This window comes from Chlorocebus sabaeus, chromosome 10, assembly GCF_047675955.1.
Source record: "Chlorocebus sabaeus isolate Y175 chromosome 10, mChlSab1.0.hap1, whole genome shotgun sequence".
Taxonomy (NCBI): domain Eukaryota; kingdom Metazoa; phylum Chordata; class Mammalia; order Primates; family Cercopithecidae; genus Chlorocebus; species Chlorocebus sabaeus.
In genome coordinates, this window is record NC_132913.1 from 15,898,432 (window position 1) to 15,912,123 (window position 13,692).

Genomic DNA, 13,692 nt, shown 5'->3' on the forward strand with positions numbered 1-13,692 from the left:
GTAAGCAATACTACTCCCTGAGTAGTATTCCCTTGAGAAAGGCTTTACATGGTCACCATGAGATATGTACAAGAATATAATATTGCAGGCCGGGCTCACTGACTCATATATGTAATGCCATCACTTTGGGAGGCCTAGGGGGGTGGATCGCTAGAGGTCAGGAGTTTGAAATCAGCCTGGCCAACATGGTGAAACCCTGTCTCTACTAAAAATACAAAACTTAACCAGGTGCGGTAGCGTGTGCCTGTAATCCCAGGTACTCGGGAGGCTGAGGCACAAGAATTGCTTGAACCTGGGAAGCAGAGGTTACCGTAAGCCGAGATCTCACTCCAGCCTGGATGACAGAGCAAGACTTTGCCTAAAACTATATATGTGTATTTGCCTAAAAAAATATATATATATATGTATACACACACACACACACATACACACACACATATATATATAAAATTGCTCAAACTGCTTTATACATCAATAATTATCTTTTTGAGTTTGTAATTATTTCAAAATAAAAATAAAAGTAAAAATCCTCTCTTAAGAGAATATTAAATAATTCCATCTAAATTTTTATCCTGAACAATGCTTTAAGAAAAAATAATCTTTATTTTGAATTTTTCATGAAAACTGACAATACTGTGTAATGGAAATTACTCAGTACAAGGTCCTAGTAACCTTGGATCTCTTCTGGGTTTCACTACAAACCAGCAGTTTAATCATATATTACTTAACAAACTTTTGTCTTTATTAACTGATAAAATAATACTAGTATCATTTAATGTATTCTTAAGTTGGAATATTAGATAAAAGATATAAAGGACTTTGGAAAAACCATAGGAAAACTTGCCCTACAAAACTTTATGTTTTCCTAAGTCCTTTCCTAAGTTTCAGTAAACATCTTCGGTAAGACCATCATTGGTAGTGTTCAGTGCATAGCAATGTCTGCACTTACCAGCTGCTGCCCTTGGACACCCCAGGCTGCGTACTGCAAGACGGAGTCCTCTACTTCTGGAGGATTTAACTCCCAAACTTCCCTTGAAAAAATGTGAACATTTTTACATGAACAAACTGAAATCTACACCAACAATTTAGTAACACAACTGCTCATGAAAACCAGAAAATCAAAGAACTTACCTAGTGTGTATGTTGTAAATCACATATGAAGCAGTATATGAATAATGAAAAATCTGAAATTAAAAAAGAAACATTATTGATCATAGCTTTATCTTAACGTAAATATATATATATATGTGTGTGTGTGTGTGTGTGTGTGTGTGTGTGTGTATATACACACTCTTAGTAAAATCCAGGAAATCCAAGAATTGGTGTTAAGCAGAAATGAAAATATAAAATATTCTAGCTCAGGAGGTTATTACTCTCTCTGTGCCTTATGCCTAATTTGTATTTCTATTATCAATTCCATTCCTTATTTAATCCACTCTATCCTGAGTATAATTGTGATTATATTCCTTTCTTGTTCAAAATTTTCAGCGATGTCCTATTGCCTGTAAAATAAAATTCAAACTGCCTTATCTGATGTTAAATAATTTTGTTATTTTGGCTTCTCCATGTTTTTCTAAACTTATCACCTACTGCCTCCCTTCATATAGTCTACACTTCAAATTAGATAGATTCTCCCTGTGTGTCCTGAACCATTTTTGCTTTTCCCCTAAGGACATTCTACCTTAACTGAGGTGAAAATTCTACTCCCTTATAATAAAACCCCTGTATGGAGCTCATATTGATTTCTTCTATTGAAATTCATCTCAGTTTCTTTCCTGCATGACTTTTAGGACACATCTCACTCTGTAGTGAAACTATATAAACATTTTGTGTAAATCTTTTCCTACTAGAATGTTGTCAGATACAGGTGTCTATTACCTTTGCATCCTCCACATTACCTAGCACAGTGCCATGTTTGTATGCATTCAACTGGTATTTCTTGAGTGATGGTTCTTATGGGAAAAAACTAATGCATGTTGAAATGTTTGTTGGTGAAGTCAAAGTGAGATAACACTTTCCACACCTTTATAGTAATGGTAGAAAATGACGTATTAAGCAGATGGCTTCAAGTATATAATAGCTAAACACCCCCCCCCCTTTTTTTTTTAAACACTATCTTCCCAAGGACTGCAGAACTCATGACTCATTAAATTTCAAACAAAAGACTGTAGTGCAAAATGCAAAAATGCCTCTGTTTTGCTTCTTAATAATGAGATGATGAAATAGTGGAATACAGAGGAAATGAGGAAAATTGCAAAAGATGGGTTAGGGAAAGAGATGATGAGTATATTTCTGTGAAAATTATTTTTCTCTAAGCTATGTGAATCTAGTGAAGAAAATTGTTCTTTAGCTAGCTATATTGTGATATTATTATTTCCAGGATTTACAGAACTTTTATTGATACTTTCATTTTTCAGTATGCAATTGTAAAAGCTTCTTTTATTCTTGTAGTGGATATACATTGCACAAATATTACAATACTGTCAATTAAAACTCCCTAGAAGTCAAATTGTTATTTCTTCTCACTGGAATAATAGCTTCAATTAAATATGATTGGCCACATATTTGGCAAAGAAGTACTATGTTCTCTCTTTGCAATGAAATTGCAAGCCTTCCAACATTTGTTAGAGTATTGTGTTTTACAATGAAGCTTTATGCTCCCATCCCTTTTGGAATAACTATTAAATCTGAGATTGCCTTTGTGATAGGGCTGTAGAAGCAAAAATAATTTTTCCTGGTGTCTATTTTGACATTTACATTGTGTTCTATAAAGTTCCATACTTTACTACAAATTTAAATCTTGAATTTACTACCAGAGCTGACAAAATGATGAGAAATGTGACCACTGTCAACACTTTCTCTCTCTCTCTCTCTCAGAAAGCTCTGCTGCCAAAGCAAACTGCCAAGCAAGTGGTTGGTCTTCAAAGAAGATAAATATATCATGATGTCCTGGGGGGAGAGAGAGTATTCATCCTATCTTTGAATCACCTACCACACTGTACCTGGCTTTTAGGCACACATCTATCTTGAGAGAAAAAGTTGCTAGCCATTATCATTTTAGGCAAAGCAGGCACTGAGACCTAACTGGGTATAATTATTGAATCTTGGTCTCTTTCTGTACTATTTGTTATAGAGGTTTCTGCTCATTCTCTAATTGTAAATCCAAAGGACTTAGATGTCTTCCAAATGGTGTGATTGGAGAAGGGGCTATATAAATCCATCTTCTGTTCTGTAGCTCTTAGCCTGATAATAATATTGCCTCTTGCAGTGTGTTGAGGGGAAGACTGCAATAAAGAAGTTAAACTAGACTTGTCTGCAAACCCACAGCAAAATGAAGTAGCATATCATAGGTTTGGGCCTCATCCATTATCTATCTATCTATCTATCTATCTATCTATCTATCTATCATCTATCAATCAATCATCTATCTATACATCCATCCTACAAAGCCAGCAATTTGCCATCTTCAGATAATTAGAACCTAGCCCTTTACTCTGAGTTTAGAACTCTTTCCCCCAAATTCATTATCTTTTTATGCATGTGTGTGTGTTTCCAGCAGGTTTCAAATATTTGTTGTTTTTTAACTTTCAGTAAGAAAAATCACGTTTCATGCCCACAACAGAATAAAGAGTATGGGGGAGGGGAAAATCTCGAACAAGGTTGGAAGAAGAAGTTTCTCTCTCTCTCTCTCTCTCTCTCTCTCTCTCTTTCTTAACATAGTGTTGGAGATATTTTAAAGGGAGGGGAGGATTTTCAATGATAATTAGATTTAGCTTTACTGAACATCTGTATTAAGGCATTCTGGTCTACATTCACCCTGCGTTAATCTGCATCTCTTTCTCTCTCTTTCCTTGGATAGCATTTCTACTCTTTTTTTAACATTCCTTATTTTCCTTTATCTTAAACTCCCCTCTGTATAACTAAGTAGGTCTTATTTCATGATGAGAGGCTAAAATCAAAGTTACTTAAGATTAGGAAGAGTAACAGTTTTTCCTGCAATGATTGGCTGCTGCATAGTGAAAGCCAAACTGAGCATCTGATGGGGCCTCTGGGGACAAGCACATTTCACAGCCCAACATTACCGATTCATCCCATCTCTGCAAATGATGTTCCACTGCTGGTTAGAGTGTGAATAGTTATGGAAAAGGCAGTGGGGGTGGATAGAATTCAGATATACCATATCAAAACTTGATCAAAGCTTATTTCTGGAAGCTGGCCTAAAGATATCCAATCATTCAATTCCATCAAGAAAAGTATTAGGAGGATCAGAAAACATCAAAAGATCATGTAATCCAATCTGGTACCCATCATCTCTATATTATACTGTGAACCCTAAGAAGAAGTTGATTACTAAGAGTTGACTACTACAAGTGGTATAGATAATTTTCATTATGTGCAGTTGTTTTTACCTGTACTGTCACCATAAACACTGAATTAGCAATTACTGAATCATTGGTCCTAGGAGAAATACAGGATCAGGTTCCTGTGAGCCTCTGGTCACAACATTTTCATGAACCCTTTAATATATAACCTATTTCATATGTATTCTGTTTAAAGACACCTTATTTTAAACACCTTATTTTAAAGACACCTTATTTCATTAACATTGAACTCACGGCCAACAACACTATAACTCATGCTTGAATGAGGCTTATCTAACACATGTACTTGCTCCATAAGGCACACCACAACATTCTCGCACTAAGGAAAACAGGATAACTCTTCATCACTATGCTTGGGGGCAGGAGTGAGTGGTGGGGAGTGATTTTAAACAGGAACATGCCCAACAGAAAGCACAACAATGTGAAAAACATGTCACTAAGTAGACCCTCAAAATGATAATTGTTTACAGTAAAAGAGCTGAAACAGGAAGGCACAGTGTCACCTTGTTCAACCTTAGCTGGGAAAGTAGACAACAAGCAATTCAATTGTTCTGCTATTCTGCATATGTCTATGAATGACAGTGAAAGACCTAAGAGTAGATTTGGGGGGGCACAAGTTAACTTTAGCATGTAGCTGAATTTGCATATATGGAATTTATGGATAATAATCTACTGTATTAATTATATAAAGATGTCATGAGATATTATTGGAAGAAAGAAAAAACAGACATATTTTAGTCCTGCCAAAATTTGAACAAAAGGAAAGTACAGAAGTTATCCAAATTCTGACATTCATGCTCTGTAAATGAAAATTAGCTACATTCACTTATTTAACACATTTCTGTTAAGCAACATCTTTGATACAGGCACTACAATAAGTATTATTTTTTAAATTATCATAATAAAGTTTTTTTAAAAATAAGATAAATAAGAGTGTCAGTTGATAATTTGTATTTACTTTAAATGTTGTTTGTTGGTTTATAAATGACTATTGAATACTAATTATGTAACTATTGGATACTAATTATGTGCAAGCTCATAAATGAGTAACTTGCAAAATGCAAAGACCAAGATAAATGTAATCTCTGTCCCCAAGGAGCTTATGTTCCATTCAGTGCAACAAGGCCAAGAAACATTACATTGGTATGGAATACTCTGTTGTAGGTCATGGTTCAATTAGGACTGCATATTACAAGTCCATTAGCTTTCCAATAAATGATTAATCTTTTCAGTTTTAAGAGCACATCATAGAAAATATAATAGTTGACTTAGATGAAGTAATTTATATAGTTTAGAAAAATACAGCTAGTGTGTCAAACTTAAGATAGCACTGCATATAATAATAATTTGAATTCAGCTTTCACTACATATGAGATTCTGCATAACTCTTTACATATATTATATAATTTAATATTTACATCAACCTCAAGAAGTAAATGTTATTTGTAATTCATAAAATAAGCTCTGCCAAATTCAAGCTTAAAACTGAAAGTTTAGGTAGGAAAGAGTCACAATCTGAACCGAGATCTGTCTGATTACAATCCACTTTGTGATTGAATCTCTCTGCACAATACCTTTCAGGGAGCTAGTACATGAAGCATGACTCCAGTTTTGCAAAAGACTCATTTCCAAATTGATAGAAATATGCATGAATTAATTGATTACCAGAGTTAAGAGAGATTTCATTTTGGAAACATGATCTGATATATCAGATTAAAAATGTAAATTGTCTTTTCTTTAACTGTTTTTCACAATTTGTTTTTTCTTGGAATATCAGTTATTTCCTAAGACATCTATGGGGATTCATGTCAAGGAGAGTTACACTTAAAAGAACAAAGAGCAGTGTACCCTAGTAATTTATGCTTGAACCAGAGGCTTGCATCTCTGGATACAAAAGCTTTTTCTGCACTGCAGTTCAACAGCCGAATTGATATAAATAGCATTCATTTTCATGGCCTGGAGAATATTTAAAATAGGATTATGGATTTGCCATGGAATCAAACAGTTAGGAAAACTGAACTGTGAGAAAGCAAGCTACTGTGTCAACAGCATTTATAAAAGAATGCCAGTAAGAGGAAAGACAATACAGGCAAAATGGGATTTGTTTCTCTTGGAAGTCAGTAATACAATGATGCCAAGTTTGTTCTAGGATAATGAGATACCTTTTAAGATGAGTGAGTTGTGACTGTGTTGTTTGAAAAGATTTATCTTCTTTACACAGTTAAGAACTAACTATCTCCTAGCTATGAGCTAGAAGACTCTAATGTTGTAATACGATTCACACAATGATAAACTACAGCTGTACAGAAATATTTTCAAAACATTGCCCTTTTAACAAAAGCTTTGTGAACATTGAACAACAAGTATTGATTGAAAGGGAAAATATATATGAGTATTAAAAGTATACTTAATATTTATCAGTATTTTAAACTACTTCAAAATATTTCTTACTTAATGTTCACTGTAACCTTAAAAGGATATTATCTATTCAAGATATACAGCTAGTATAACTAGAGTTGGAACTAAGATCTTATAGATTCTAAAATCCATATTTTTTCTACTACAATAAGAAAGAAAAAATGCAAATATGACTTTACTATGATACATCATAGAGGAATCACATAGCATTCTTCAATTGCATCTCCATTTTGGTAAGTGGCAAACAGTAAAATACTTAAGGTGGTGAGTCTGAAAGTATGATGATTAAGAAGATAAAATTTAAGAGTTTTATTTTTATTTTATGTTTTAAAAATAGACTATATTTAGAGCATTTTTGGGTTCACAGTGAAATAGAGGGGAAGTTAGAGAGAGTATTCATACAACTCTGTTGCCACACATGCACAGCCTCTCCACTCTCAATATTCCCTACCAGAGTGGTACGCATGTTACAATCAGTAAACCTATATCAACATGCCATTGTCACCCAAAGTCCATACTTTCCACTAGGGTTTACTCTTGATGTTGTATATTCCATGAGTTTTTATGAGTATATAATGACTTGTCTTCGTGATTACAGTATCACACGGAATAGTTTCATTGCCCCCAAAATTCTGTGTGTTCCACCAGTTTATCCCTTCTTCTATCCTAATCCCTAGCAAACACTACATTTTTTACTGTCTCCACAATTTTGCATTTCTCAGAATGCCATATAGTTGGAATCATCCAGTATGCAGACTTTTCAGATTGGCTTTTTTCACTTAGTAATAGGCACATGCATTTCATCCATGTGTTTTCATGCCTTGATAGTTCATCTCTTTTTCAATAAATAATATTGCATAGTCTAGATATGTCACAGTTCACAGGTGTTGTTTTAATTAGGCTATATTTATGACAAAATCTATAAAACATAAAAATAAACGTGCTATTTAAAAAGCGAAACAAAACTGACTGTCACAAAACCAATTTGGTCATTCTGTTATAGGCAGCATGATGCCGTGCCCACACAGGATGTATAATAAAGTAATATTTATACTTTTCCTTGGTTTGTTTGGGTCTAGTAGGTGTCACAGTGTAAAAGAATTGGATACTGTGTCAGCAGTTTTATAAATTATAGTATCTTCCCTCTAAACTAAAATATAATACTTTCAGAAATACTGACTGTAAATGCTGATAATCTAATGAGATGAATGAAGTACATGTTTTTATTTGATATATTTATTTTACTTTAGACAATGGATGGCTGATGACTCAAATATTAAAAGTATACCAAAATTACCTGGACAACATTTTTCAGCTGCATGTAGGACTATTCTGCCTAGGATATAATTCAGCTGGCCTATGTATTAATAGCAGCTAACACCAGAAAATTATACTTTATTATCCCAAATGAGATGTTTGAGTGAGCAGAATAAATCATTTCCTGATATATTCCCTGTTACATAAATAAGCTTATTATATTATAGGAAAACCTTCTTTAAATTGCTCTTAGAATTGCTCTTAGAGTTCCTGAGATGTTTTCTATAGTGCAAAATTCCTTTTCAAAGATCCTCTATTTTTCAATAATCGATATTTAACATGTAACTTTCACCATACCACACTCTTGAGTAAACTAACAGCCACATTGACAATGCCACTGTTTGTAATTTTCATGGGCCAGACCTCTCCTCTTTAATTACTGCAAATAAGCAACTTCCACATTAGCTGACATTAAACTGTTTTCTACTTATCATCATTTGAAAACATCTGGTTTGATAACCTGAATGGCATTTAAAATCAATTACTGACAGTAGTACAAGTGATTTTTTATTTATACTGAAATAAGTTTAAACATTGTCTCACTAGCTATAAACAAGTTTTCTCTCTAGCATATCTATGCAGAAATACATATATTGCAATAGGACAGAAAGCCAAACTCCCAAATCTTGTTCCCTTTAGTGCTGAACTAGAAAGGTAAGGAAGAAAATTATTGTTTCAACATATGGGAAATTACAAGCCCTTGTTAACTGAACAAAACACGACTTAGAAAAGTGGTCATTTCATTTCCCAGCAGCTTTGGAGAAAATATTTTCTTCATTTCAATAGCATCAAATCTTAGCATGTGTTTTTCTTAGCAAGTTACAAGAAAGAAGAAAAAGAAACAAAGAAAGAAAAAGAAGGGAACGGAAGGGAAGGCAAGGGAAAGGAGAAGGGGGCAAAAGGGGGAAGGGGGAAGGGGGAAGCTGGAAGGGGAACGGGGAAGGGGGAAGGGGGAAGGGAGAAGGGAGGGAGGGAGGGAGGCAAGGAAGGAAGGAAGGAAGGAAGGAAGGAAGGAAGGAAGGAAGGAAGGAAGGAAGGAAGGAAGGAAGGAAGAGAAAGGAAAGGAAGGGAAAAAAACCACAATTTACTTATCAAGGAAATAGAGAAAATAATATATATCCAAATGTTTTGTTATGAGAATTAAAGCACAAAAATATACGGAAATTTTTTAGTTATTACCTGAGGCTAAGGTCAAGAGAATACAACCAGAAAAGCTCAAATCTATTTCAATTGCAACTTGTTAACTTATTCCTTAAAAGTTTTACTACCAGGCAGAGATAGAAAATCCTTAAAATGAGTTGTATGGATTTTGTATTTGTAACTTTGCATAACACTATACCCTCATACATAATTAACATACCTGTGTTAAATGATTTTTTAAATATTAGAAAAATGGTAATAAATATAAATTTCAAGAAAGTATGATAATATATATATTTATCTATTAATAGCTAGATTGTTCATATTTTCCATATACCATAGACAACTCTAAAATTATTTTTATTACTTAGCTTGCATATGCTTAGGATATATTCTCAAAAGTTAAATGTGTAAATCAGAAGATATGCACATTTTACATTTTTATTCCTATTATCAGTCATGTTTTACTAAAGTTAAAAACGATTTATAGTCCTACATGCTATACAGGCATCTCTGTCTTTGCTCAATGTCACAATACAATCATGTTAGACAACAACAGCAACAACAACAACAAATCATTTAGATTTGTAGTTTGATTATGATTGGGCTTGAATATCCCGTCATAAGCTGTAATCACTTGTATTTCTACATTCATAACTTGTATGTCAATGTCTTTTTCCTGTTTGTTCTTGTTGATCTCTAAAAGCTCTTTTTATATGACAGATTATAACTTTGTTTTTATGTATGCAGTAAACATTTTACCCTATTTAGCATCTGTGTTTCATTTTGTGTGTTTTCCATAGATCATTTTTAAATCTTTATATGTTGGCCGGGCGCGGTGGCTCAAGCCTGTAATCCCAGCACTTTGGGAGGCCGAGACGGGCGGATCATGAGGTCAGGAGATCGAGACCATCCTGGCTAACACAGTGAAACCCTGTCTCTACTAAAAAATACAAAAAACTAGCCGGGCGAGGTGGCGGGCGCCTGTAGTCCCAGCTACTTGGGAGGCTGAGGCAGGAGAATGGAGTAAATCTGGGAGGCGGAGCTTGCAGTGAGCCGAGATCTGGCCACTGCACTCCAGCCTGGGCGACAGAGCGAGACTCTGCCTCAAAAAAAAAAAAAAAAAAAAAAAAAAAAAACTTTATATGTTTATTCTATAAGTTATTTCCTTTATGGTCGCATAATTAAGTAGCATGCCAAGAGTAGCTTCACTAGCTTAACATTGTAAGTTCTCACACATGTTTTTCTTCTAGTACTTTTAAAATCCATGATCTCTTAAATAAAGCAATAATTATTTTTTATTTATGGGGTAAGGTATACATCCAGTTTTGTTTTTTATTCCCCAAATAACCAGAAAGTTGCTTAATGCAATTTGTTCTGTAATTTGCCGTTTTTCTTTATTTGAATGTTATACTTAAATTCTATACATAATTTGTCTTTTACTGGTCTATTGTGGACATATTTATTTGTTTGCCTTTTCCTTACAAGAATTATATTGCATCTTTAAAACACATTTAATCACAAAGAATATTAATACATTTTCATATTTTTATTAATACATTTTCATATACACACTCTAAATATCGACTGCTTAAATACATCTTATTCTTATTAAGTTCTAGTTAAACTGAGAAACATATTAAATATTGTTGAATAAAAATTTTATTTAAAAATTTTTTAAAACTTTTTACTTACAAATCTTTAAAATGTTCTTGTCATTTACAAAATTTTAAAAATTTTGATTGACATATAAAATTTTACATATTTTTGGAATACAATGTGATATTTTTATATATGTATATAATATATAATGAATAAATCTGTATAATTAGCATACTCATCACCTAAAACATTTATTATTTCTTTGTGTTGTGAACATTCAAAATCCTCTCTTTAGGATTTTTGAAAATACATATTAAATTATTTTTAACTATAGTTGCCCAAAGTGGTATAGAATTCTAGGATTCCTTTTTTCTAGCTATAGTTTTATGTCCTTTACTCAACCTCTTACTATCTTCTCTTACTCCTACCCTTTCAAGCCTCTAATAACCACAGTTCTTCTCTTTACTTCTGTGAGCTAAATGTTTTTGTTCCCACATACAAGTGATACACATCTTTTTGTGCCTAACTTATTTCACTTAATATAATGTCTTCCAGGTTTATCCATGTTGATACAAATAACAGAATTTTATTATTTTTTAATAGCTGAATATTATTCCCTTGTGTATTTATACCACAATTTTTTAATTCATTCAGCTGGTGATGGACATTTACATTGATTCCATACTGTTCATTTTCACACTGCTATGAAGAAATATCCGAGACTTGGTAATTTACAAAGAAAAGAGGTTTAATTGACTCACAGTTCCAAATGGCTGGGAAGGCCTCAGGAAACTTACCATCATGGTGGATGGGGAAGCAAACATGTCCTTCACAAGTCAGAAAGAGAGAAGAGTGCCAAGCAAAGAGTGAAAAGTCCCTTATAAAACCATCAAATCTCCTAAGAACTCACTAACTATCATGAGAACAACATGAAGGTAATTGCTCCTATGATTCAATTACCTCCCATCAGGTCCCTCCCATGACATGTAGGGATTATGGGAACTACAATTCAATACAAGATTTTTGTGGGGGACACAGCTAAATGATATAATTCCACCCATGCCTCCCCCAAATCTCATGTCCTCATATTTTAAAACACAATTATACCCTTCCAACAGTCCTCTTACTTGATATGATTTTGAGTTTTCAAAAATAATTTGAGACTTGTTTTTGGTCCAAAGTATAATTAATGCTAGATAATATTTTATGTGATAATGAGAAGAATGTGTTTTCTGCAGCTAAAAGATAAAATGACTTACAAATGTCTTTTAGGTCTATTTGGTGTAAAGTGCAGTTTAAGACCTATGTTTCGCCATTCTCTGTCTAGATGATATGTTTCACGCTGACAGTCAGGTGTTAAAGTCCCCATCTTTTATTGTACTAGAGATTCTCTCTCACCTTAGTTCTAACAATATTGCCTTAGTAAATCTGGATGCTATGGTATTGGGTACATATATATTTAACATTGTTATATCCTCTTGCTTAATTGATCTTATTATTACACAATAACCTTCTTTGTTTCTTTTTTTGTTACTTTTTTTTTTTTTTTTTTTTTTTTTTGAGGCGGAGTGTAGCTCTGTCGCCCAGGCTGGAGTGCAGTGGCCGGATCTCAGCTCACTGCAAGCTCCGCCTCCCGGGTTCACGCCATTCTCCGGCCTCAGCCTCCCGAGTAGCTGGGACTACAGGTGCCCGCCACCTCGTCCGGCTAGTTTTTTGTATTTTTTAGTAGAGACGGGGTTTCACCGTGTTAACCAGGATGGTCTCGATCTCTTGACCTCGTGATCCGCCCGTCTCGGCCTCCCAAAGTGCTGGGATTACAGGCTTGAGCCACCGCGCCCGGCCTTTTTTTGTTACTTAAAGTTTATTTTATCTGATATAAATATAGCTTTCCTGCTCACTTTTTATTTCCATTTGTATGAAATATCTTTTTCCACTTCTTCACTTTCTGTCTACATGTGTCTTTACAAATGAAGTGAGTCTCTTGTGGGCAGCATATAGTTGAGTCTTGTTTTTTAGTCGATTCAGCCAATCTGTATCTTTTTATTGGGGAATTTAAATCATTTACATGCTAGTCAGTTACTGACTGGGAAACACTTACTCCTATCATTTTTTACGTTGTTTTCTGGTGTTTTGCAAATTCTTTGTTTCTTTCTTCCTCTCTTATTGTTTATCTTTTCAGTTTGGTGATTTTCTATATTGATTCAATTTGATTCTGTTTTATTTCTCATTGATTTATCTGTTCTACCAGTGAGGTTCGTATTTTTATATGTTTTTATAATGGTAGAGATTGCCCATGTGCTTTCAAATGTAAGACTTTCTTAAGCATTCTTGTAGGACCAGTCTAATGGTGATGAATTCCCTCAGTTTTTGCTTGCCTGGGAAACACTTTATTTCTCCTTAATTTCTAAAGGGTAGCTTTGTCTGAGTATTATATTTCTGGCTGGAGAGTTGTTTATTTGTCTGCTTTTCCCTGAACTTTGACTATATTATCCTATTATCTCCTGATCTGTATAGTTTCCATTGACAAATTTACCGTTTCTCTGATTGGGATTTCCTTATGTGTGTCTTGATGCTTTCCTCTTGTTGTTTTTAAAAGTCTCTCCTTATCTTGTGGCAGTTATTTATTGTATCTCAGAGAGGAAATTCTTGGGTTAAATCTACATGGAAATGTTTGAGTTTCTTGTTATTTGCATGCCATACATCTTCCAAGAGTTGATAGTTTTCAGCTATTACATCATTAAACAGGGTTTCTATGCTTTTCTTCTTATCTGCTTAATCTGCTTCATGTGGAACTCCCACGACTCCAGTATTTGTTTTTTTAATTTCCTCTTAT

General features: G+C 33.9%; 1 protein-coding gene across 2 annotated transcripts in view; it reads right to left on the minus strand.

Annotated features, from left to right (window-relative positions):
* The window catches only part of DPP10 (dipeptidyl peptidase like 10), a 687,795-nt gene that overhangs the window by 148,800 nt on the left and 525,303 nt on the right, over window positions 1–13,692 (minus strand). For both annotated transcript variants that reach the window (XM_007964753.3, XM_007964755.3), the window contains exons 6-7: window positions 1,132–1,184; window positions 950–1,031 (exon numbers count right to left, since the gene is read on the minus strand). In XM_007964753.3, coding sequence (XP_007962944.3) covers window positions 950–1,031; window positions 1,132–1,184 — 135 coding nt within the window. The remainder of the gene's footprint in view (window positions 1–949; window positions 1,032–1,131; window positions 1,185–13,692) is intronic.